Source organism: Mustela nigripes, chromosome 2, assembly GCF_022355385.1.
Source record: "Mustela nigripes isolate SB6536 chromosome 2, MUSNIG.SB6536, whole genome shotgun sequence".
NCBI lineage: Eukaryota > Metazoa > Chordata > Mammalia > Carnivora > Mustelidae > Mustela > Mustela nigripes.
Genome location: NC_081558.1, coordinates 92,868,235 through 92,892,613, shown reverse-complemented (window position 1 = coordinate 92,892,613; position 24,379 = coordinate 92,868,235). Strand labels below are relative to the sequence as shown.

The following is a 24,379-nucleotide window of genomic DNA, read 5'->3' as shown; positions in this document are numbered from 1 at the left end:
TTAATTGTTATATGATGATTTCTGAGTATGTATCTTACTATATGTTACATAATAACATGAGCAGCAAAATGGATATGTATGTTTAACAAAATGCTTATATGCTAATTCTAAAAGTTTATATGAAAATGAGTCCTTAAAACAAAAAATGCTTTTCCCTAAATGGTTTGTTTTTCAAACTAACCCTAGTAGTACTTTAAAGAAATGCTATTTCACTTAATCCATGCAACAGACTTGGAATATAGATACTTTGATGTAAGCGACAATTGTGAACTAAACCTGGACTTCAGAATCGAAGGAAATACATTCAGATTTTTAACTCTCTACCCTTTGTAACTAGTATCCTCATTTTTCGATCCTTAGCTTCCTTTTCTTTATACTATAAAGGTTATTCTCGTTACATAGCTTACATAGTTTTTGTGAAAATTAAATAAGATATTATACTGTTGATTCCCTCCTCTGTTTCCTCTACTTTACTTTGTGATTCAACCCCCTGGGATATAAGAACAGATGAGCCATCCCCTGCAGTAGACTTCCCAAACAGGTCACTGTAGGAGAGAGATCATCCCCTGTGTTCCTTCCAGGCAGTTGATGATAATTGGTATTATCTACTGTGGCTCTGACAAATTCAGTGAGAGAAACAACAGGTATGCATCATACACAAATATACCCAGGAAAGTGGCCCAAATTGCGTATTTTATTTTATATTTTTACTCATTAATTCATTTTTAAAAATTATTTTATAAATTAACATAAAATATATTATTTGTTTCAGGAGTACAGGTCTGTGATTGATCAGTCTTAAACAATACACATTGCTCGCCACACGCATACCCTTCCCAGTGTCCATCACCTAGCCACACCATACCCCCACCTTCACCCATCTAGCAACCCTCAACTTGTTTCCTAATAGTAAGAGTCTCTTACAGTTTGTCTCCCTCTCTGGTTTCATCTTGTTTCATTTTTCCCTCCCTTCCCCTATGATCCTGTTTCTTAAATTCCACATGAGTGAAATCCTATGATAACTGCCTTTTTCTGATTTATGTCGCTTAGCATAATAGCCCCTAGTTCTATCCATGCCACTGCAGATGTCAAGATTTGGGGGGCTTTGATGGCTACATAATATTCCATTGTATATATACACCATATCTTCTTTATCCATTCATCTGTTGATAGACATCTAGGCTCTTTCCATAGTTTGGCCCTTGTGGACATTGCTGCTATAAATATTGGGGTGCATGTGTCCCTTCGGATCACATTTGTATCTTTAGGGAAAATACCCAATAGTGCAATTGCTGGCTTATAGGGTTGTTCTATTTTCAACTTTTTGAGAAACCTCCGTGCTGTTTTCCAGAGTGGCTGCACCAGCCTGCATTCCCACCTTTCTCTGCCTCCTTGCCAATACCTGTTGTTTCCTGGCTTGTTAATTTTAGCCATTCTGGCTGTTGTGAGGTGGTATCTCCTTGTGGTTTTGATTTGTATTTCCCTAATGCTGAGTGATGTTGAGCACTTTCTCGTGTCTTTTGGTCATTTGGATGTCTTCTTTGCAAAAATGCCTGTTCATGTCTTCTGCCCATTTCTTGATTGGATTATTTCTTCTTTGGGTGTTGAGTTTTATAAGTTCTTTATAGATTTTGGATAACTTATAGATTTTGGATAACTAGCCCTTTATGGATACTTTCTTTGTAAGTATCTTCTTCCATTCTGTCGGTTGTCTTTCGGTTTTGCTGACTGTTTCCTTTGCTGTGCAAAAGCTTTTGATCTTGATAAAGTCCCAGTAGTTCATTTTTGCCTTTATTTCAGTCACCTTTGGAGATGTGTCTAGCAAGAAGTTGCTGCAGCCAAGGTTGAGGTTGCTTCCTGTGTGTTCTCCTCTAAGATGTTGTTGGATTCCTAGCCCACATTTAGGTCTTTCATTCATTTTGAGTCTGTATTTGTGTGTGGTAGAAGGAAATGGTTCATATTCATTCTGCATGTGGCTGTCCAATTTTCCCAACACCGTTTGTTGAAGAGACTGTCTTTTTTGCGTAGTATATTCTTTCCTTTGTGGAAAGCTTTGTAGAAGATTAGTTGACCGTAGAAGTTGAGGGTCCATTTCTGGGTTTTCTGTTCTGTTCTGTTCTGTTTCATTGATCTGTGTGTTTTTGTGCCAGTACCATACTGTTTTGATGATGACAGCTTTGTAATCAAGCTTGAAGTCTGGAATTGTGATGCCACCAGCTTTGGTTTTCTTTTTCAACATTTCTTCAGCTATTAAGGGTCTTTTCTGGGTCCATACCAATTTTAGGGTTATTTGTTCCAGTTCTATGAAAAAAGTTGATGGTACTTTGATAGGGATTATATTGAATGTGTAGATTGCTCTACATAGCATAAACATTTTAACAGTATTTGTTCTTCCAGTCCATGAGCATGGAATGTTTTTCCATTTTTTGGTGTCTTCCTCAATTTCTTTCATGAGTATTTTGTAATTTTCTGAGTATATAGATCCTTTGCCTCTTTGGTTAGATTTATTCCTAGGTATCTTACAGTTTTGGGTGCAGTTGTAAATGGAATCAACTCCTTAAATTCTCTTTCTTCTGTCTCATTGTTGGTATATAGAAATGCAACTGATTTCTGTGCATTGAGTTTATATTCTGCCACTTTACTGAATTCCTGTAAGAATTTTATCAATTTTGGGGTGGAGTCTTTGAGGTCTTCCACATCAAGTATTATGTCATTTGCGAAGAGTGAGAGTTTGACAAAATTGCCTGTTTTAAACTCAAAATATTTGCCTTATAACCTCATTCTTAATCTGTAACAGAAATCCTTCCCCAAACTTCCCCAGACCTTCTCTTAAGGTAGCTGTGATTATAGTATATTTAATCCCACATTATCATTTTCTCTTTTTACATGTATTTTTTCCGCTGGATATCCTTGGTAAGAAGTCAGGTCTGTTACTAAGTTGATGGGGCCTTCTGCTCACTAGGTCAAACTCTCAACTTTACTCCAAATCTTTTTTCCCTTTTGTGATCACAGGAAGAACATACATTCTTCATTTTCTCCTTATTTTACTTACATACATTCACAACTAAGTTCACTGACTTTATGCATTCTGTTTGTTTGAATCTCAGTATTTTCAATTTCAATAAAATCAATTCCCCTTCCAATCAGTACAGCCCAGGGAACACTTGAGCAAAATGTCTGGCATAGTATTTAGGAGTACATTCCTTTTTTTTTTTTTTAACCCTTGACCATCACTGTAGAATCAGCACATTATTAGAGCTTATTGTCATGTTATTATGCCATTTTATTTTTGTCATTCCATGCTCTGTAAGGTTATTTCCAAGAATAATCTCCCAAGAAGAGAGGGATGCAGAGTAAGGGAAGAAGAGCCAAAGTGCTGTGCTTTGGTATTGTTAATTTTTTACTCATTTAAATAAGATGTGCCAGTCAGTAGATAGTAATCACTAAGTCTGTCAGTTATCAGTGTATTTTGCATGAATTTACTGTATTGAAATAACTGTGTACTATTAGGTATTTCGTATGATTTAAATTTGACATTGGGGTTTAACTTCAGTTAAGTTAGTTTGTTTTGGTTTGGTTGCTTTGATTTTAGTTAGATAAGTGAGTTATAAAATGGGAAGAAGTTCTTAAGTGAACCACAGTTTTAGGATATGAATGAATCTGGGAAGCAAGGCTGAGGAAATTATGAATAACAAGTACAGAACGGTAGTTGTATCATGACTCTACTTTTTACACACATTTGTTCATATGTGTAGTGTTAACTCTGGCATGGAATGGCATCCAATGCAATTTTCTGTGCTGTTATTTTGCTGTATTTTATGGTAGCAAAATGCCACCAATATCTTAATTATTTTTCAGAATGATTAAAAATTAAGTTATATTTTATGTAGGTGGAGTATAAAAGATGTTCCAGTGGATGAAAGTTTAGTTAGCAGTTGGAAACAGGACTAAAATTTGGGGAAACACATTGTCAAAGACTTATCAGTATTAATTTAAATCACAGTAGTCAAAGACTGCCTCATAGTGTTTCTAAAGGACAGGGTTTTTTGTCAGTGGTGATGGTGGTGTTGATTGTGTGTATGTAATATAGAAAAATTTTTAGAATAATATGAGGGCCTTGGTAATAGGTAACCAGGTAACAAGATCATAAGTAAGTCATCTAATTTATGTGGTCTCTTCTGTTTCATATATAAAAAAGAAAAATCCCCCAAATTTAATGTAGATAATCTTCTGTGGCAATTTCTGTTGGTAGAAATCTATAATCCAGATACTGAATAAGGTAAATGTGGATAAATGGAATTCTTCAAAGCAGGGAATCATTACTGTATTTATAATCTAAAGATACTTATTGATCACCTTTTATATGCTAAGTATTCACACTTAGCGCTTAGTGTAGTGTCCTAAACAAGTTGAGCTCACTGCCCATATGAAGATTACATTCTTGTGGGGGAAGGCAGGTCAAAACCAAGTAAACAGGATAATTTCAAGGGATGATAATAAGGAGGGGTCTATCTTCAGATTGAATCCTTAAAGGAAGATTTCTCTGAGGAGGCCACCTGTGAGCCAAGAATCTAAAAGATGAGGGAGCTAGCCAAGGAAGTGTCAAAAGAGAGCCATCTAGGTAGAGTAGATAGCAGTTGCAAAGATCTGAAGCATGAATGATATTGTTATGTTCCAGGAGCTGCAGTAGCTAGAGTACAGTGAACTAGTAGCACAAGATGAGATAGAGGCAGAAGCCAGATAATGTAGAACGTTTTAGTTTGTAAGTAGATTTATTTAGTTCATTCTGAGTAGTAGGGGAACATGGAAGGATTTTAAACGGGAGTGATATGATCCAATTCATATTTTAAGAAAAGTGCTATCGTAAACATGGCTTGGGATAGGCAGAAGACCAGTTAGATAACTGTGGCAATGCTCTCTATGGGAAATGACAATAAAAATATGGAGGAGGAAGATGGATTATAAAGAGCGAGCCCATAGTCATGTTTTAAAGATTATGAATAGGAGACAAAAGCAGGAAGAACAAGAGAGTAAGAGCCTCTAGCAGACTATATTAAAAAGATGGTAAGATGGATGCCTGGGTGGCTCAGTTGGTTAAGCAGCTGCCTTCGGCTCAGGTCATGATCCCAGTGTCCTGGGATCGAGTCCCACATCGGGCTCCTTGCTCGACAGGGAGCCTGCTTCTGCCTCTGCTGCCACTATGTTTGCCTGTGCTCACTTGCTCGCGCTCGCTCTCTCTCTCTCTCTCTCTCTGGCAAATAAATAAATAAAATCTAAAAAAAAAAATCTTTTAAAAAAGATGGTAAGAAATAATTATACTTTATAGAAGCTCAGTAAAGAGGATGTTCAAGAGATCTATGGCTAATAATATTATATACTGCAGAGAAGAAGAATGGCAAAGATCATTAACTTTAGTGATGATTTAGATTGTTGGTGACTTTTAAGCATTTCTTTTCATTTCTTTCATTGATAGGGAAAGAGAGAGGCCACAGTTCAAGGTGATGTGAATAGAATCAAGAGTGAGGAAATGGAGATGATGTGCAAAGAGGCTTGTGAAGGTTTAGAAAATTGTGTAGTTACCTGATAATTCATAGTGTGTACAGCTACCCATTTCTTTGTCGCTGTGGCTATTCGTCTCTTGTCTGTGGCTTACAGCTTGTTTTGCTTTCAATTTTATTACTTGGTTTTGCTCTCATATCTTAAAGGGGATTTCAACTAAATTTTAAATAAACTGTTTTGAAATTTAGTACTTACCATTTCTCCCATCCAAGTACTAACCAGGCCCGACCCTGCTTAGCTTCCGAGATCAGACGAGATCGGGCGCGTTTAGGGTGGTATGGCCGTAGACAGTACTTACCATTTCTAAATAGATGTTTCACAATTATGAAATAACAAAATTAATGGTGTTGGACACTATATGAGGTTTAGTTATTCTTCAACACTAAGAAGGGTTTTAGAGCAGAGAAAAGCTTCCATACTTGATAAGTTGTTCTCTCTCCTCACTTTCCATAGAGCAAGATTTTCTTCATAAATAAAAGAAATGCATTTAGTTCATAGACAAACTTGTCATTCCTTTATCTGCAGTGAAATGTGAAAAATTATGAAATTCTAGAATCATAAAAATAGAGACTTGGTTTTATTGAGTGGGACACTTTTTCCTATTAGGCTCTGGATCAAGGAGTATAAATGGAAAAACAAACTTTCATGTGGCTTTCCTAAGACAGGCTGACATTCATGTGTTTTTCTTAAGATAATCAAAGTGTTTAAACCAAAGAACTGATAATTAAGATGAACATACATATTCTTATACAGAATGATTTTAGAATAAAAAGGACAAGATTTTATTATGTCTTTGTCTTTTCATTGCTGTTGCCCAATTTTTTTAAATAATATAAACTTCTGAAGCTTAATCTCTTTCATTTATATCAAACTTTGTCTCTATAATCCCCACATCTGTTGGCCTTTAACATAAATAAATATACAGAGAAAAGGGGTAGAGACAGAGATAGAATTAAGCTATTCAAATTAGCACTAGAAATCTGTCCTTAAAAATATGTAAGAGTAAATTCAACAAGGAAAGTACAAAACAGTGTGAAGAAAACCATAACATTTTCTTAAATGACATAGGAGAAGATCTCAAAATTAAAAGGCTATGTTATGTATCTGGCTGAAAGATGTTACTAAAATGTTCTTCCCATGTAATGAATAACTTTTTAAAAATACCAGTTTGAGGGATGTCTGGGTGGCTCAGTCGGTTAAGCATCTGACTCTTGATTTCAGCTCAGGTCGTGATTTCAGGGTTGTGAAATCAGCCCCATGTCAGGCTCCATGCTGGGTATGGAGGCTGCTTAAGATTCTCTGTCTCCTTCTCCCTCTCCCCACCTGTCTTATGTGCTCACTTGCTCTGTCTCTCTCTCAGAAATCAATGAATTAAGGAAAATAAAATAAAAATAAATAAAATACCAGTTCGAATCCAGTGGGTTTGAGAGAGTTCCAGGAGGTGAGATAAGAGGAAGAACTAAGCAAAATGATTTCAAAGTTTAGGGAGAATTCTTTTCCTCTGTTTAAAAGGCTGTATAGCATAGTCCTTAAGTGAACAGACTATGGATCAGACCACCTGGGTTCATTTCTTGACTTTACCACTAGCTGAGTATTTTGGAAGTTATTCAGCTGCTCTGTGGCTCATTTTCCCTGTCTGTAAAGCGTGAAGATATTAGCTCCTATCTCTTGGAATTGTTTTGAGGATAAAGCAAGTTAATACATATAAATATCTTAGAATATTACCTTACACATAAAAAATGTTTAAATGGTATTAGTATTATAGAAATTAGAAAATATTTAGGAAAAGGACTAGGTAAATGTGTCTCACTAAACATTCAAATTAGTTGAATTAAGTTACATATTAAAGTACATTATAGTATATTTTAAAGCGGCTATCATCAAAACAGTATGGCATTATAATAGGAATAGATATATAGATTAGTGAAACTAAATAAAGAATCCTGTATATGAGAGCCTAAAACATTTTTTAAATGTTTAAATGTGACATTTAAATTCAGCAGGGAAAGCTGGTTTACTTAGCAGTGGTGGAGGCCTAATTGGCTGTTCATTTGGTGGAAATAAATGGGCCCATACTTCATGCTATTAGCAGAAATAAATTCCAGACAGATTAAAGATGTAAAAGCTAGAGAGAAGAAAATGAACTAGGAAATACATTTCTCTAATCTCTAGGATAAGGAGATTGTTGAAAGCAATACAAGAAACCCAGAAGACTTTTTATATCTACATGAGATGATGGATATTAGTTAACTTTTTTTTTAAGCTTTTATTTATTTATTTGACACAGAGAGATACAGCAAGAGAGGGAACACAAGCAAGGGGAGTGTGAGAGGAAGAGGCAGGCTTCCCACTGAGCAGGGAGCCCAGTGCGGTGCTCAATTCCAAGACCCTGGGATCATGACCTGAGCTGCAGGCAGACACTTAATAGCTGAGCCACCCACGCATCCCAGATATTAATTAACTTTGTGATAATCATTTTACAATATATATGTCAGATCATTATACTGTACAACTTAAATTTATACTATCTATCTATCTATATATACATATCCCAAGTCAAATATATCTCCTTAATACTGGAAAGAAAATAAACCACAAGTCATAAAACAGATCAGTACAAATATGACTTATAAAAATTAACAATTTCTATTAAAAAGAATTTCTGTCTGAGAAAAGATACCATGAAGAGTCTGACATCAAAAAGACAAACTGGGAGAAAATGTCTGCCTCATTCAAAAGACAAAGTTAATACTTCTTATTTACAGGAATTCAAGAAAGGTGAATAACAGTAGAAAAAATAGGCAAAGAATAAACAGACAAATCTCAGAAAAAAATTCTAAGCCAATAAACAAAATATATTTCACTAATTAGTAGGAAGGAAGAAGCAAAATGACAATGAAGTGCCTTATTTCAGTCACTGAATTAGCAAATATTGAAAGGATTTATGCCATCTAGTGCTAGCCACGGATATGAGGAACCAAACATCATTATTGCAGTTGGAGATTTGGATTGCAGTAAATAACCTTATATTTATCAGTATCGAGATTTTAACCTTTGACCCATTACCCTCTTGGGAATTTATTCTACAGAAATTACAGTTACATAAATATATGTGTGTTAATGATATTTATTACTATATTGTTTATAGTAATAAAAACTTGGAAACAATTTGAGTAAATGGTAGAGGTGTGATTAAATTGTGGAACACTCATGTAATGACTTGTAATTATTTAGGAAAATTATTCATACATATATGTAGTGACTTGAAAGATAATAAAAAATCTATTGTTACTTTTTAAAATATGTGTAGCACTTTTTTTATTTAAAAAAGAGATACCCTATTTTATAAGCTTTAAAATGATCTGCAAGGAAATACAATAAAATTTTGGCATTGCCTTGAAATACAATCCTAGAAGAGACTAGGTAGTTGAAGAAACCAAAGTGTATTCTGTTTTTCTTTACTTTCTACATCTCTTTCTTGTTTGACTTATGGTAAGCATATATTACTTCATAAAAAAAGAGAGAGAGAATATAAAGCTTAATTTCAGTCTTTAACCAGTAATAGAGTTTATATGTTTGCAGTTTTTAATAATTGTTTTCTCTTTAATACATGGTTATTGCAAAACTATCTACTCACACTAATGCATTTTGTTTCACTTTAGCAATGTCTGACCGTCAAGAGAGTGCTCTTATAGAGCTGATGGTTTGTACAATTCGTCAAGCTGCTGAGGCACATCCTCCAGTGGGAAGGGGTACTGGCAAGAGAGTAAGTTACATTAGTGAGAAATCTACAGAAAGACTTTTAATGTGTTTAACTATCTTAAATATTTGAAAATCTTAGTGGTATATTTAAACATAAAAACATGGTATTTTTATAAATGATACATGCTGTGGTGCTTTGTCTTTATATCCTATCTACTAATTACACTTAGGTTTCAGAAGTAGATTCTTTTCTTTCATGTTCCCAAAGCACCTGTACCTGCTTCTCTTCTAGTACTTTAATAATTTTCACATTCATATCTGTTAAAAATGCAGAAGGCTTTGAAAGAAAATGCCTGTTTTTACTCCTCCCTTTAGCAATTGTTTAATCTTTGGATAGTTGATTATTTTCTTTGTGTGTTAATTCCCTTATTTGTTATATGAGGCTAATAGGTTTTAGTGGTATTGAGATAATTACTGATGGAAAGGCAAGTTCTGTTGGTATGCAGAGGTAGGTAATTCTTATCTGCACCAAAAAGAAAGCAAGAAAGGAAGGGAGGGAGGGAGGGAAAAAAAGGAAGGGAGGAACAGAAAGGAAAAAATATAAAACTGCAGAATTTGTCCAAAAACCTTATCAAAGGGTTCTGGGAATTCACCAAAGATAGAAGACAAATTGAGATATGTATTTTTGAAAATCTGCCAAAGGTTAAGGTAAAAGCAACAGGAGTCTGCTGCATTTTTGCCTGGCATTATAATTCACACACCCATAGCCATAAACTTGATACAGTTTTACCAGAGTGGTACATGGTAAAAACCAGCAGCTTTGCTCTTAGAGGGGACAGACTTAACAGTACAAATGGCAAAAGTCCAGAGCTTTTTAAGCCAGAAATGGCAAACATGGTAGAAACAAATACAGAAAAACCCACAGCTGTGATATTCAGAGGTTGTAGTCCCAGATGGGAAGAACAGTTAACTGACCAAAAATCTAACTAAAAAATCCTGGAAATGAGAAAGCCATGAAAAGGATTAGATGAGCTCTCCGTATATTACTGACTGACTGAGAAACCTGAGATAACCCAATGGACAATAAAAGTCAAAGCAGACTTAAGAATTGGCTGGACTTTGTTTTTTTTCTTTATATTTGTTATGTTTTTATTTTTTATTTTAATTCTAGTATAGTTAACACATGCTGTTGTATTAGTTTTATATGTATCCTATAATGATTAAAAAATTCTGTACATTACTCAGTACTCATCATGAGTAAGTATACTCTTAATCCCTTCACCTACTTTATCCATCCCATACCCACCTCCCCTCTGATGACCATCAGTTTGTTCTCTATAGTAAAGAGTCTGTTTCTTGCTTTTTATATGTGTGTATGTCTCTTTTTTCTTTCCCTTTGCCCATCTGTTTCTTAAATTCCACAGGTGATTAAGATCCTATGCATTTTGTCTTTCTCTGATTTAATTTCAGTTAGCATTATACTCTTTAGCTCCATCTACATAATTACAAATGGCAAGATTTCATTCCTTTCTATGGTTGAATAATATTCTCTTGTGTTTGTGTGTGTTACACACACACTCCCCACATCTATTGATGGGCACTGCGCTCCTTCCATAATTTGACTATTCTAATAATGCTGCAATAAACATAGAGGTGCATGTATCCATTTGAATTAGTGCTTTTGTGGGAGTTTTTTTTTTTTTTTGTATTTTACCCAGTAGTGTAATTACTGGATTGCAGTGTAGTTCTATTTTTAACTTTTTGAGGAAACACTGTACTGCTTTCCACAGTGGTTCCACCAGTTTGTATTCCCACCAGCAGCATATGAGGGTTCCTTTTTCTTCACATCCTCGCCAACACTTCTTGTTTCTTGAAGAACAGGCTGAACTTTGAATATGCTTTCTAACCCAGGTCTCAGAGGGGTGAACCCTTTTAGATTTGAAATTTAAGTTGAAGATTATTTTTTTAAGTATAAAAATTAGAAAAATAAGTTAAAAACCCATTGTTACTACAGTGTATTACCTTAAAATGTTGACTCTTCCAGAAAAATTACAGCCAAGCAAAGAAACAATAAAACATGACCATACTTGGGCGGAGGTGGGGAGAATGGGTGGTGAAGCAGACAATAGAAATGGCTTCTCAGTAGGCCTAATTGTTGGACTTTGCAAATACTTCAGAGCCCTTTTTATAAATATGTTGAGAGAATCAAGAGAAAATATGTCCAAAGAATTACAGGACAATATGATAACAGAAATAAGGAAAACTTAATGGAAATTCTGGAGTTGAAGTTTGAGATGACAAGAATGAAACATTGAACATGAAGGTAAATTAATAAAAATCATTCATTCTGAAGAACGGAGAAGATTGAAGAAAAATGAACAGAGCCCAAGAAATGTGTGAAACATTAGGTGCCTCAAATTTTTATAATGAGAATTCCAGAAAGAAAGCAGTAGGAGAAAGAGACAGGAAAGAAAAACACTGAAAGAGGGGCCCCTCGGTGGCTCAGAGGGTTAAGCCTCTGCCTTCAGCTCAGGTCATGGTCTCAGGGTCCTGGGATCAAGCCCCACGTCAGGCTCTCTGCTTGAGAGGGAGCCTGTTCCTCCCTCTCTCTCTGCCTGCCTCTCTGCCTACTTGTGATCTCTATGTCAAATAAATAAATAAAATCTTAAACAAACAAAAACATTCAAAGAAATATTCGCCAAAAACTTGCCAAATGTGATGAAAAATATTAATCCAAAGAACAGGAAGCTTAACAAAACTCAAGTAATATAAACACAAAAGATTCATTTCCAGACAGGATAGTCACTATCAAAAGCCAAAAACAAAAAACCTTGAAAGCAACAAGAGAAAAACGGGATTCATCATTTAGAGACCAATTGTAATAAGACTAGCAATTAATTTTTTATCAGAGACAGTGGAGGCCAGAAGACTGACAGAATGACATATACACTGAAAGAAAAAAAAATTGCCTACCAAGAATTCTAAATCTGGTAAAACTATCTTTGAAATATGAAGGTGAATTAAAAACATTCTCAGATAAACAAAGATTGACAGACATGTTTCTTGAAGACCTGCCTTAGAGGAAATACTAAAAGAAGTCCTTTAAGCTGTAAAGAATAATACCAAATGGTAGAATTCTAATCCGTAGAAAGGAATGAACAGTACCAAAAATGGTAAATATGTGGGTGGATATAAAAGGCTGTGTATATTATATATTTTTTTCCTTTTTTTCTCTTTTTTACTTTAAAGGGATTATTTAAAGCAGTAATTACAGCACTAAAGTACTAAGATTATAAGATATATAGATGTACGTGACAGCAATAACAAAGAAGGGTAAAGGAAATGGAATTTTTTTGGAGCAAAATTGCTTTATTTTGCTATAATTAAATATAAGCCTGAAGTTGATTATTATAAATGAAAGAGTTTATTAGAACCCTCAAAGAAGGTGGCAAAGAAGAAACAAAGAAAAAGACATAATATGTATAGATAGTGGAATGGCGGGCATAAATTTAATATCAAAACTTAATTTAATATGAATATACAGAGGGGTGCCTGGATGGCTCAGTCCGTTAACCGTCCAATTCTTGATTTGGGCTCAGGGCATGATCTCCGGGTCCTGGACTCAAGCTCCATGCTCAACAGGGAATCTGCTTCTCTCTACACTTTGCTTTCTGCCCCTCCTCCCACTTGCACACACTCTGTTTCTCTCTAAAAAATATGTCTAGTCTGTGTTTATATATATATGAAGAAATCCAAAGCATAGAAATTAAGAAAACTGTGGACTGGGTGTGAAAAGATACTAAGCAGTTATTGTTTCATTTTGTTGGGAGATGGCAAGTTGTATTGTTCTTAAGTCTTCACTGTTAAAAACATACCCTTAAATATTTATGGGTGAAGTGAAATGATATACTAAGAATTCACCTTAAAAATGTTGCTGAAAAATAAACCCCATGGGAATTAATGAGGCAATAATGACAAATGAGTGGTTTTTAGATTTTCCAAAATAAAAGTCTTAAAATATGTTTTGTCCCAACTTTGAGATGAGAGCCTATTCTGGCTAAACCTTTCTAACCTTTTTGACATATCTTAATCATTTTTTGTGTACTTTCTTGCTTTCTCATAAAGTTCGCTCTTTATCTTACTGTTTATATTAGTTAACTATTGCCATGTAAAAATTACTTTAAAACTTAGAAGATTAGGGGCGCCTGGGTGGCTCAGTGGGTTAAGCTGCTGCCTTCGGCTCGGGTCGTGATCTCAGGGTCCTGGGATCGAGTCCCACATCAGGCTCTCTGCTCCGCGGGGAGCCTGCTTCCTCTCTCTCTCTCTCTCTCTCTCTGCCAGCCTCTCTACCTACCTGTGATCTCTCTCTCTCTCTGTCAAATAAATAAATAAATAAATAAAAACTTAGAAGATTAAAACAGTAAGCCTTCATTATCTCAGTTTCTGTGGGTCGGAAACTTGGGAGTGTCTTAGCTGGTTGATTTTGACTAAAGGTTCTCAATAGATTGCATTTAAGATGTTAACAAGATGCTAACTTTAGTGCTAACTCTGAAGATTTGGTTGTTAATTTACTACTTCCATAATGTCTTCCATGACTGGCAGGTTAGTGTTGATTGTTAGTGGGAAGCTTTAGCACCTCACCTTACCAACCACTCAGTAGGACTGCTTGAGTGTTTTCATGACATGGTTGCTGCCCCTTCCCCCCCGTCTTAGAGTGAATTATCCAAGAAAGAATAAAGCAGAATAAATGATCCAAAGGAAAGTAAGGGACTTCTGTGTCTTTTATGAACTAGTTCTCAGAAGTCACATAACATTTCCACAGTCTCCTATTGGTTAACAAATGTCAACCTTAGTCATTGTGGGAAGAGACAATGCCATGATACCAGGAGGTAGTGGTTACTGGAAGGCACTTTGAAGGCTGACTCTTAAATTATTCTACCACAGGAATCTCCAACAAGCCATGGTGCCTTTTACTAGAATAGTATTTAAAGTTAAAATCTTGGGGCGCCTGGGTGGCTCAGTGGGTTAAAGCCTCTGCCTTCGGCTCAGGTCATGATCCCAGGGTGCTGGGATCGAGCCCCACATCGGGCTCTCTGCTCAGCAGGGAGCCTGCTTCCTCCTCTCTCTCTCTCTGCCTGCCTCTCTGCCTACTTGTGATCTCTGTCCGTCAAATAAATAAATAAAATCTTTAAAGTTAAAATCTTGTCACTAAGGGTATTCATTGTCAATTGATTATTATTTCTGATAGACACTTTGAGTACACAGAGCTAAGAAATATATGTATATATTTGTATATATCCATATATAAATTACATAGTCATATTGATATTGATTGCTTAAATTTAGCATAACAAGGTTTTTACCTCTTTGATTTTGTATGTTTTTTTCTCATTTTTATTTTTTGGAAATATGTAAAATATGTACATCATTAAAAGGTCAAAACCTTGTAAAAATATACATTCAGAGAAGTCTTTCATATATTTGTATCTCCCTTTACATCCATTCCTTCTTTTTTTTTTTTTTTTAAAGATTTTATTTTTATTTATTTGACAGAGATCACAAGTAGGCATAGAGGCAGGCAGAGAGAGAGAGAGGAGGAAGCAGGCTCCCTGCCGAGCAGAGAGCCCGATGCGGGACTCGATCCCAGGACCCTGAGATCATGACCTGAGCCGAAGGCAGCGGCTTAACCCACTGAGCCACCCAGGCGCCCCACATCCATTCCTTCTAATAACCATTTTTATTTGTTTTCAGACTATCCTTCCAGTGCCTCAAGTATAGATAAATGGATGCACTCCATCCTCCTCCCTGTCCTTCAAAAGACAGCATATTTTGTACAGTGTTCTGTACCTTACATTTTTATTTAACAGTGCATCCTAGATATCACTCTGTACCTTTATTTAGATTTCTTCATTTTCTTATGAATGCATAATATCCATTATGTGGATACACGATTGAGAGTCTTTTGGGTTGTTACCAGTCTTTTACTATTAGAAATAGTGTTCTGTTAGAAATAACTCACTATGCAGCCGAATAATATTGTGCATTTCACACTTGTACCTTGTGTGTTGGTGGGGTAGATTGCTTAAAAGTAGGATTATTAGGTCAGAGGAATAATGTGTATACAATTTTGTTAGATACTGGCAAATTTCTCCTTCATAGGTAATATGCCATTTTTACCATTCCCATCAGAGGTTTTGAGGATTGAGTAGTTCATGCATATAGACCACCTACCATAATGATCACTTAGTCAAAGACTGCTATTTCTCCAAAATCAGTATCTTTAGACCTCTCTTAAGTTGTGAGATGAATTTCATGACTTTTCAATATCCTGAATGTATTCCTAGACTTATATTCCACATAATATGTAGTCCCTTATATTCCTTTGTGCAGAGCTAACCACAATAATCCAGAGTGATTATTTTCTATTTTAAGATGTTGAAAAGCAATAAAGTTCTGGAAGAGGAACCAGATAGGAGACCTTATTACTTCTTTCACATATCATCAAACATCTGCTGTGAGAATGAAGACCACTCTCAGTACTCAGACTATTGACAATTCCAGGAAATGTTTGAAGGGATGCACTGTTATTGTGAAGGGGCCCAGAGGAACCCTGGGAAGAGAACTCCATTTCCTTAGAAAGAAAAAGAAGAGGTGCCAACTTGAGAGAAATAGAAAAGAAATGGATATTGTTTGCACTCTGTATCATATATAAAACATGATGAAGGGCATTAGACTGGGCTTCTGTTACAAGATGAGGTCTTTGTATGCTCACTTCCTCATCAGTGTTGTTGTTCAGGACAGTGGTTCTCTTTTGAAATCCAAGATTTCTTGGGTGAAAAGAATGTAACCACAGAGTTCGGATGAGGCCAGGTATTGCTTGTTCAGTATCTCAAACCCAGAAAGATAAGCTGATTTTTGAAGGAAATGACAATGAACTTGGACTGAACTCAGCTACTTTTTGGTTCAGCAAACTGTGACAGTTAAAAAACAAGACTATCAGAAAATTTTGGGTGGTATGTTTGTGAAAAAGAAACAGTTTAGCAGGTGATGAATAAGATCTAAGTTGTCCAGTTACAGAAACAGCAAGATGCTGGATGATTTTTCAGAGTTATTTGTGATATTTTAAAGATGCAATAAAAGCTGTATTGATGGTAAAAAAAAGGGGGGGGGTATATTAATAAAGTGGTATTTTATATTAGAATGTTTATATTGGAAACATTCGGCCATTCAACATTATGGTAATAAGTGCCTTCAAGATAATTACAAAATACCTAGGGGAAATTATCTTTTTTTTTTAAGGCATGAAAAAACATTAACTTCATTTATTTTGAGAAATATTACAGTACATTTTACTCCCTCTTAGATAAGCAACCTTGGTTGAGTAAATTCCTTTATAAACAGTTACCATTTATTAAGTGCGTGTTCTACAAAAGGCACTGGCCTAGCCTGGCACTTAGTAGGCTTCTTATTGTATCTCTGATGCTAACAGACACCAGACCATGTATGATTCTTAGCAATGGACCCAACCATGCTCAATCTAGAACTTCTACTAATAGAAATAGTGATAAAATGGTTATTTTTACAGAAATGAGACTAAGAATGTGACCTCTGAGACTGTCAGACCTTGAGGATATTATCTTAACAGAACTTGCATTTTAATATTTTATTTTTGGAACCACTTATGGTTTAACTAGTTGAATATGGGACAGGGTGATGGGCTTTAACAGCTTCATTTGGTTCAGTGATAACAGGCTGTACCCCTATGTCTTGATTATTGCCTAACAGACTTAGGACTTAGAAGGACAACTAAATATAACTGAGTCCAGAAACATTGTTAGTATATGCTTTAAAAAATATGTGAAAATTTATGAGCTGCTACTAGTAAAAGAAACATTACTTTTTAAAGTATTTTTTAGAGAGGTGTGTTTAATGTAGGGGAGATTACTGTTACTAACATACTGAGGTTAAAACTGGAAAAATTATTTCACTGTAACAGTATTTTTATATTTGTAACTGGTTTATAGAAATGTTTATTTATTTTATTTAATCTGAACAAGTAGTAATTTATCTAAACTTGAGTGATTCTTAAGTAGCTATTTAATAAAGTAATACTGCATATTAACTAGAAATAAGCATAAAACTGGAGACACTTGTTTTAGTAATTAGTTTATTAACCTCCTCAGAAAATTCTTGGGTACATTATCTGCCAGTGCTTCATCATTCTATGTAACTTTCTAGAGTTATAAATAATTACGTGACATTATATTATTTGCCCATTTCAATTTATTTCTAGGTGCTAACTGCCAAAGAAAGAAAAACTCAAATTGATGATAGAAACAAATTGACTGAGCATTTTATTATCACACTTCCTATGTTGCTATCAAAGGTATAATTTCATTTACATTTTTGTGATAACATGCCACTGAGTTTGCTTATTACACTGAACTATTAAAGTAGTTACTTCTTTTTTCTTTGCTTCTCCTTCTAGTATTCTGCAGATGCAGAGAAGGTAGCAAACTTGCTACAAATCCCACAGTATTTTGATCTAGAAATTTATAGCACAGGTAGAATGGAAAAGGTAAGACACTATGAAATCAATATTGTTAGTTTAAATAACTGGGTTATTTCATGCTCATGTAATCTATAGCCTTACTATTTGACAGATGCTTATTTTTATTAATCCAAATATCATTAGTTTTTCTTTTTTTCCTCCTCAGCATCTGGATGCTTTATTAAAACAGATTAAGTTTGTTGTGGAGAAACATGTAGAATCAGATGTTCTAGAAGCCTGCAGTAAAACCTATAGCATCTTATGCAGTGAAGAGTATACCATCCAAAACAGAGTTGACATAGCTCGAAGTCAGCTGATTGATGAATTTGTAGATCGATTCAATCATTCTGTGGAAGATCTCCTGCAAGAGGTCTGTTTTAAAGTAAACAATGTATGTGATAATTGTGGCTAATATTCAAAGTTGAATGTGCAAATTATTTCCATTTTAAAATAAAATCTAGTGGAATTCTCCTTTTCAAATCTCAGCAGCATTATTGCAACTGTTCATCCTGTAAACATTAACCTTGGTTATACCTTATTTTAAAGACCTACTTTGGTGTGCCTGGGTTGTTCAGTTAAGTGTCCGACTCTTGATTTCAACCGAGGTCATGATCTCAGGATTGTGAGATCAAGCCCCGCATCAGGCTCCACACTGGGTATGGAGCCTGCTTAAGATTCTCTCTCTCACTCTTCCCCATTCCCCCATTTAAAAAAAAATGCAAAAAATACTTGTTTCATAAAACCTAATTTTTTTCTTTAAAGAGAAACTAATTAAGGTCTGGCTTTTCTTAATTCATTTTTCACTTTCCCTGGGGCCTAATTTACATTTTAATATTACTGAACTATTACAGTGTGCTAATGAATAGAAAATAAAAATTAGGGGCGCCTGGGTGGCTCAGTGGGTTAAAGCCTCTGCCTTCGGCTCAGGTCATGATCCCAGTGTCCTGGGATCGAGCCCCACATCGGGCTCTCTGCTCAGCGGGGAGCCTGCTTCCTCCTCTCTCTTTGCCTGCCTCTCTGCCTACTTGCGATCTCTCTCTGTCAAATAAATAAATAGAATCTAAAAAAAAAAAAAAAAAAAATTAAGTGTGCTTGTAAGGGACAACCACTTACCAGTGGTACGCCCAGGATAACAACAAACTTCTCCAACTGGTTATTTTGTAATTATTTTTATGAATCCTGCCTCTTGCCTTCTCCTTCCAACCAGTATAATCAATTTGGAACCCACACAGTTTTCTATGTTCTCATGGTCAGGCTAATAGGATTTTCTTTTTAATCCATGTAACCAATTTTTTCCTACTTTTAACTCTTAATTTTTTCTAGCCATTTTTTATTAATTTTTTCCGGCCATTTTTTACTTTTCATTGTGATTTTGAACGACAAAAGTAACTGATAATAAAATCTGAAATAACAATTAAAATCTTTAAAATACATACCTTTTCACTCAGTTTCAGTGAATTTATCCTAAAGTATTAATCAGAAAAGCATACAATGTTAATGTTTATAATATTGTTTAAAATGCAAAAATGGTTCTGAGTGTTACAATTATGGGTGTTCTTTATTTTTTTTTCTTTGCTCATTTGTACTTTCTTATTTATCAACAGTGAATATGTACTCTTTATATAATAAAAAAGAATTCCTTTAGGCAGTAAGTATTAATATACTTCATGTGAATTTCAGGATAAGTAAAGTTATGGTAATGAAACAATGTCTTTTATTTATAGGGAGAAGAAGCTGATGATGATGATATTTACAATGTTCTTTCCACATTAAAGCGGTTAACCTCTTTTCATAAGTATGTCGTTTTATTTAGATTTGTTTAATAACTTATTAGCCAACATAAAATAGTCTTGTTTTGTAATACTTAACATCCTTATAACAATGGAAAATTTTAGACAAATATCGAGATGTGATTTTTTCTTAATTATTCGAATTTTCTTCAGATACATTATATTTTTTATTATCGTTTGATTACTTGAGTAAAATTTATCATTTAGTGTAACAAATATATACTGCTGTACACTGTACAACATTGTTAATCAGTATCATTACTGGGCTTACTCTATAAGCTGGAGTTTAGAGGTATAGTTTTCATTTGGTGGTTTTTAGAAATCTTACTAAATAAGAAAAAAGATTTTGAGGAAGACCATGAAAGTTACTTCTGTGAGCTTTTTTTCCTGAATTGTTCTTGTTTGTCTGTTTATTATTGTACTCTTGCTGTATAGACAGAATAGCTGGACCTGAATAAGGAAAAATAGACTCTGATTAATGAAATAAGTATTATTTTTAAATTGTAATTTATATGTCCCTTTTTAATGAAGTATGCTTATCTTTTCCACAAAGAAAGGAAAATAGAGATCTTTCTAGTTAAAAGAATGTTTAGATGTATCCCTTACATTAATGAATACTTCAGATTTCAAAAACTGTGTCTAATATCTAAGACATTTCCTTATACACAAGTACACTGTTTGGAATTCTATGGAGAAATAACCTCTTAGTTTTAAAAAATATTTTGACATTTGAAAATAAAAGTTGACAACTAATGTCAAAACTCCTTATTTAAAAAATATTTTGATGTTTCAAAATAAAAGTTAAAAGGTATTGATCTACTATTTTAGTAGCAGAACTCGTGAGAAAATAAATGCATTATTTCAATTAAGAAGCCTAAAGCTACACTGAAGTTTTCGAGCTTTGACATATTTTCTTTCCCCTGGTTTTGTCTTCTTGTGAATACAAATCTCTCTTTCAAAAATATGCATGTATTTATATTCTGAAATTGTAAATGGATTTGTTAAAATGTATTTTAAAATATGCTAAGAAGAATGAAATGGAATACAGGCTTAGATTGTCTGTATAGTAGTAATCTTCATTTAAAGGTATGAATTTTTATTGTTAATCGACTTCTTTTCTTTTTTTAATTTTATTTTTTCAGTGTTCCCTTTTAATTAATTCCTAGTGTCAGCTTATGTATTATCTGTCTCCACTCCCTCTCTCAGTTTCCTTGTCTCTCTTTCCCTTTTCCCTGTTTTCTTTCTTCGTTTTTCTTTCCTTCCTTCCATCGTCTTTCCTTATTTCTTTCTTCATTTCTTTCTAAGTTTGAATACTTGAATATTTATCAGTCTTTTTCAATTCTGTAAGAAATTGAACCCACTGAAACTGAGCTCAAATTTAAATTTTCTTCCACTCTAGAATAAAGTTAATGCATTTTTGTTTATTTTAGTGCTCATGATCTCACAAAATGGGATCTATTTGGTAATTGCTACAGATTATTGAAGACTGGAATTGAACATGGAGCGATGCCAGAACAGGTGGGAGTTTATTGCTATTCCTTCTTTGTTATTTTAGAAAGCTACGATTCTCTGAAATCACACAGGATTATCAAAAGCCTGATGTAGACAGTGACTGATAATTCTTAAATGCAGCTGCTTCCTTTGAGAATTATTGCCATAGTGATTAAATATTATTAATAGATGTTAGTGATTGAATGTTACCAATAGATGTATTATAACTTCAGTTTTGAGCAAGAAAAAAAGAGAAAATTTGCTATAATGTATTTCAAACATTTAATGCTAAAGTAAATATTATTACTCTTTTAGGAAAAATAATTACTATAGTAGCAATTTCAGAACTTGATTAATTCACTTTGATGAAAATTCCTAATTATGGTTGTATTCTAGGCACTGTTCTAGATATTGATAATAGTAAGCTTAATATGGCTTACTTTTTTTGTAATAGAACCATAATTAAGTAAGCTTGAGATCTTTAGCGGATTTTAGACCTTTTTGCATTCATATATAAGTTGAAATGGAAAGAGCAAGATTTCACCAAATCTCTATAGTCTGGAAGAGATTGAAAATAGTTGATTTAATTCTACGTAAGAATTGAGTTGTTAATTAATTGTTACTTAATTATAATTATTACAGTTATTAGTGGGTACATTTATTACAGTTAATTTCAGTTGACACATATAATTATTGTTACTTAGCAATAATAATCTTTTGTAAGAATTATTTTGTATACTACATATACTCATTCATTAAACCAAGATAATCATCCCATAGTTAGGTATAGGAGGTGTTTAGAGGTGGTCTCATCTATTCCCATTTGATAATACATTTATTATACTAAATGACACTTTATTATACTAAAGCAGTAAGAATTTCAACAGATATAACAGTCATGATCTATGATTATATGATCTATTGAAAGTTAATCACAGAAAAAGTGCTTTACCATTGCTCTGATTAATTCTTTAAAGTTGTTTTAATGCAAGGCCACTCTTAATAACAAGTGTCCTTGATTATGATTGTGATTATGATTATGATTATGATTATAGGTGTTTATCCTAGTTTGTGTAAAGAAGCTAAATATTTAACTTTGTTGTTTTACTTCATTTATTGCCGACTCTTCAACTTCCATCCTGTCTTCATCTCAGACTTTTCAGTAGCCTAAATACTATTCACTAATAATCCCAAGCTGTTCTTCAGACTTGAAAGGGAATGATAAAGATATTCCTTGCTTTGGTTTCCTCAAGAAAATAATGAAGATTGCACACCTGTGTTCCATCTGCAGATTCTAACTATGTCAAAAAAATTTTTTTAATTCACTACACAATTGTCATAGAACTTGTGACAACTTCACATAGTTGTCCTCTTTGGTTATCTTGGCTTTCTGTTATTTATTTTCACTGCATATGTATTATTTCTCCCATTTTATTTTAGTTTATTTGAGTACGAGAACAGTTACATGTGACATTTGCTTAAAATTTGTTAATTTTAGACATGCACTTTTTTTTTAACTTTACTATAGTTAATATGTACTGTTAGTTTAAGGTTTACAGTATAGTGATTCAGCAATTCTATACATTACTTAGGGCTTATCATGTTAAGTATACTCTTAATCACCTTCACCTATTTCACTCATTTCCCCATTCATTATCAGTTTGTTCTCTGTAGTTAAAAAGAGTCTGTTTTTTGGTTTGTCTCTTTCTTTGTTCATATGTTTTGTTCCTTAAATTCTACATTATATGGTATTTGTCTTTTTCTGACTGTTTTATTTGTCATAGAATTCTATTCTGTATCTCCATCCATGTTATTGCAAATAACAAGATTTCATTCTTCTTTGTGGTTAAGTAATATTACATTGTGGACACAAACATACATATATATCACCTCTTCATTATCCATTCGTCTTACCAATGGACACAGGCTGCATCCATAATTTGGCTATAGTAAATAATGCTGCAATAAACATAGGGGTGCACGTATCCTTTTGAGTTACTATTTTTGTATTCTTTGGGTAAATACCCAGTAGGAGAACTACTGGATCATTTTAGTTTTTTGTGGAACCTCCATACTGTCTTCCACAGTGTCTACACTGCTTTGTATTCCCACCACCAGTGCACAAGGGGTTCTTTTTCTCCACATCATACCAATGCTTGTTTTGTGTTTTTGGATTTAGCTAATCTGACAAGTGTGAGGTGATATCTTAATGTACTGTTGATTTGCATTTCCCTGATGATAGTAATAATGAGCATCTTTTCTTGTGTCTTTTGACCATCTCTGTTTTCTCTGGAGAAATGTCTATTCCTGTCTTCTGCCCAGTTTTTAATTGTATTATTTTTTAGGTGTTCAGTTTATCAGTTCTTTATTATTATTTTGGTTACTAACCCTTTATCAGATATGTTATTTGCAAATTACTTCTCCCATTCAGTGGATTGCTCTTTAGTTTTATTGATTATTTTCTTCACTGTGCAGAAGCTTTTTATTTTGATGTAGTCCCAATTTTTGCTTTTGTTTCCCTTGCCTCAGGAGACCTATCTAGAAAAATGTTGCTACGGCTGGTGTCAGAGAAATTATTGCCTGTGCTCTTTTCTAGGAATTTTATGGTTTCCAGTCTTACATTTAGGTCTTTAATCCATTTGAGTTTATTATTGTGTGTGGTGTAAGAACGTGGTCCAGTTTCATTCTTTTGCACCTTGCTGTCCAGTTTTCCCAACACCATTAGTTGAAGAAACTTTTTCCCATTGCAGGTTTTCGCCTTCTTTATTGAAGTTATTAAACCCAATTTGGGTTTGTTTTCGGGCTTTCTGTTCTATTCTATATATCTGTTTTTGTGCCAGTACCGTAGTGTTTCAATTACTATAGCACTGTAGTGTATCTTGAAATCTGAGACTGTGGTTACCTCCAGTTTTGGTGGTTTTTTTTGTTTTGTTTTGTTTTTGTTTTTTTTCCCCCAAGACTGCTTTGGTTTCAAGGTCTTTTGTGGTTTCACACAGATTTTAGAATTGTTCCAGTTCTGTGAAAAATGCTCTTGGTGTTTTGATAGGGATTGCATAATTCTGTAGCTTTCTTTGGGTAGTATGGACATTTAATGGTGTTTGGTCTTACAGTCCATGATCATGGAATATCTTACTATGTGTATCACTGGACACATTCTTAAAACTGAAATCATGTGTATAAAGTTCTAGTGCATCACTACTAGATTATACTCTTGTTTGTTTTAGCAACTAGAAACTATTTCACATTAAGCAGGTCCTAGAAATATGTCTTTAGATACCCAGTATTA

At 34.1% G+C, this 24,379-nt stretch overlaps 1 protein-coding gene across 3 annotated transcripts in view; it reads left to right on the top strand.

The window, feature by feature from the left end:
• STAG1 (STAG1 cohesin complex component) overlaps window positions 1–24,379 on the top strand; it is a 428,530-nt gene that overhangs the window by 339,320 nt on the left and 64,831 nt on the right. For all 3 annotated transcript variants that reach the window (XM_059390978.1, XM_059390976.1, XM_059390977.1), the window contains 6 exons: window positions 9,222–9,325; window positions 17,555–17,647; window positions 17,750–17,839; window positions 17,979–18,182; window positions 19,537–19,607; window positions 21,033–21,120. In XM_059390978.1, coding sequence (XP_059246961.1) covers window positions 9,222–9,325; window positions 17,555–17,647; window positions 17,750–17,839; window positions 17,979–18,182; window positions 19,537–19,607; window positions 21,033–21,120 — 650 coding nt within the window. The remainder of the gene's footprint in view (window positions 1–9,221; window positions 9,326–17,554; window positions 17,648–17,749; window positions 17,840–17,978; window positions 18,183–19,536; window positions 19,608–21,032; window positions 21,121–24,379) is intronic.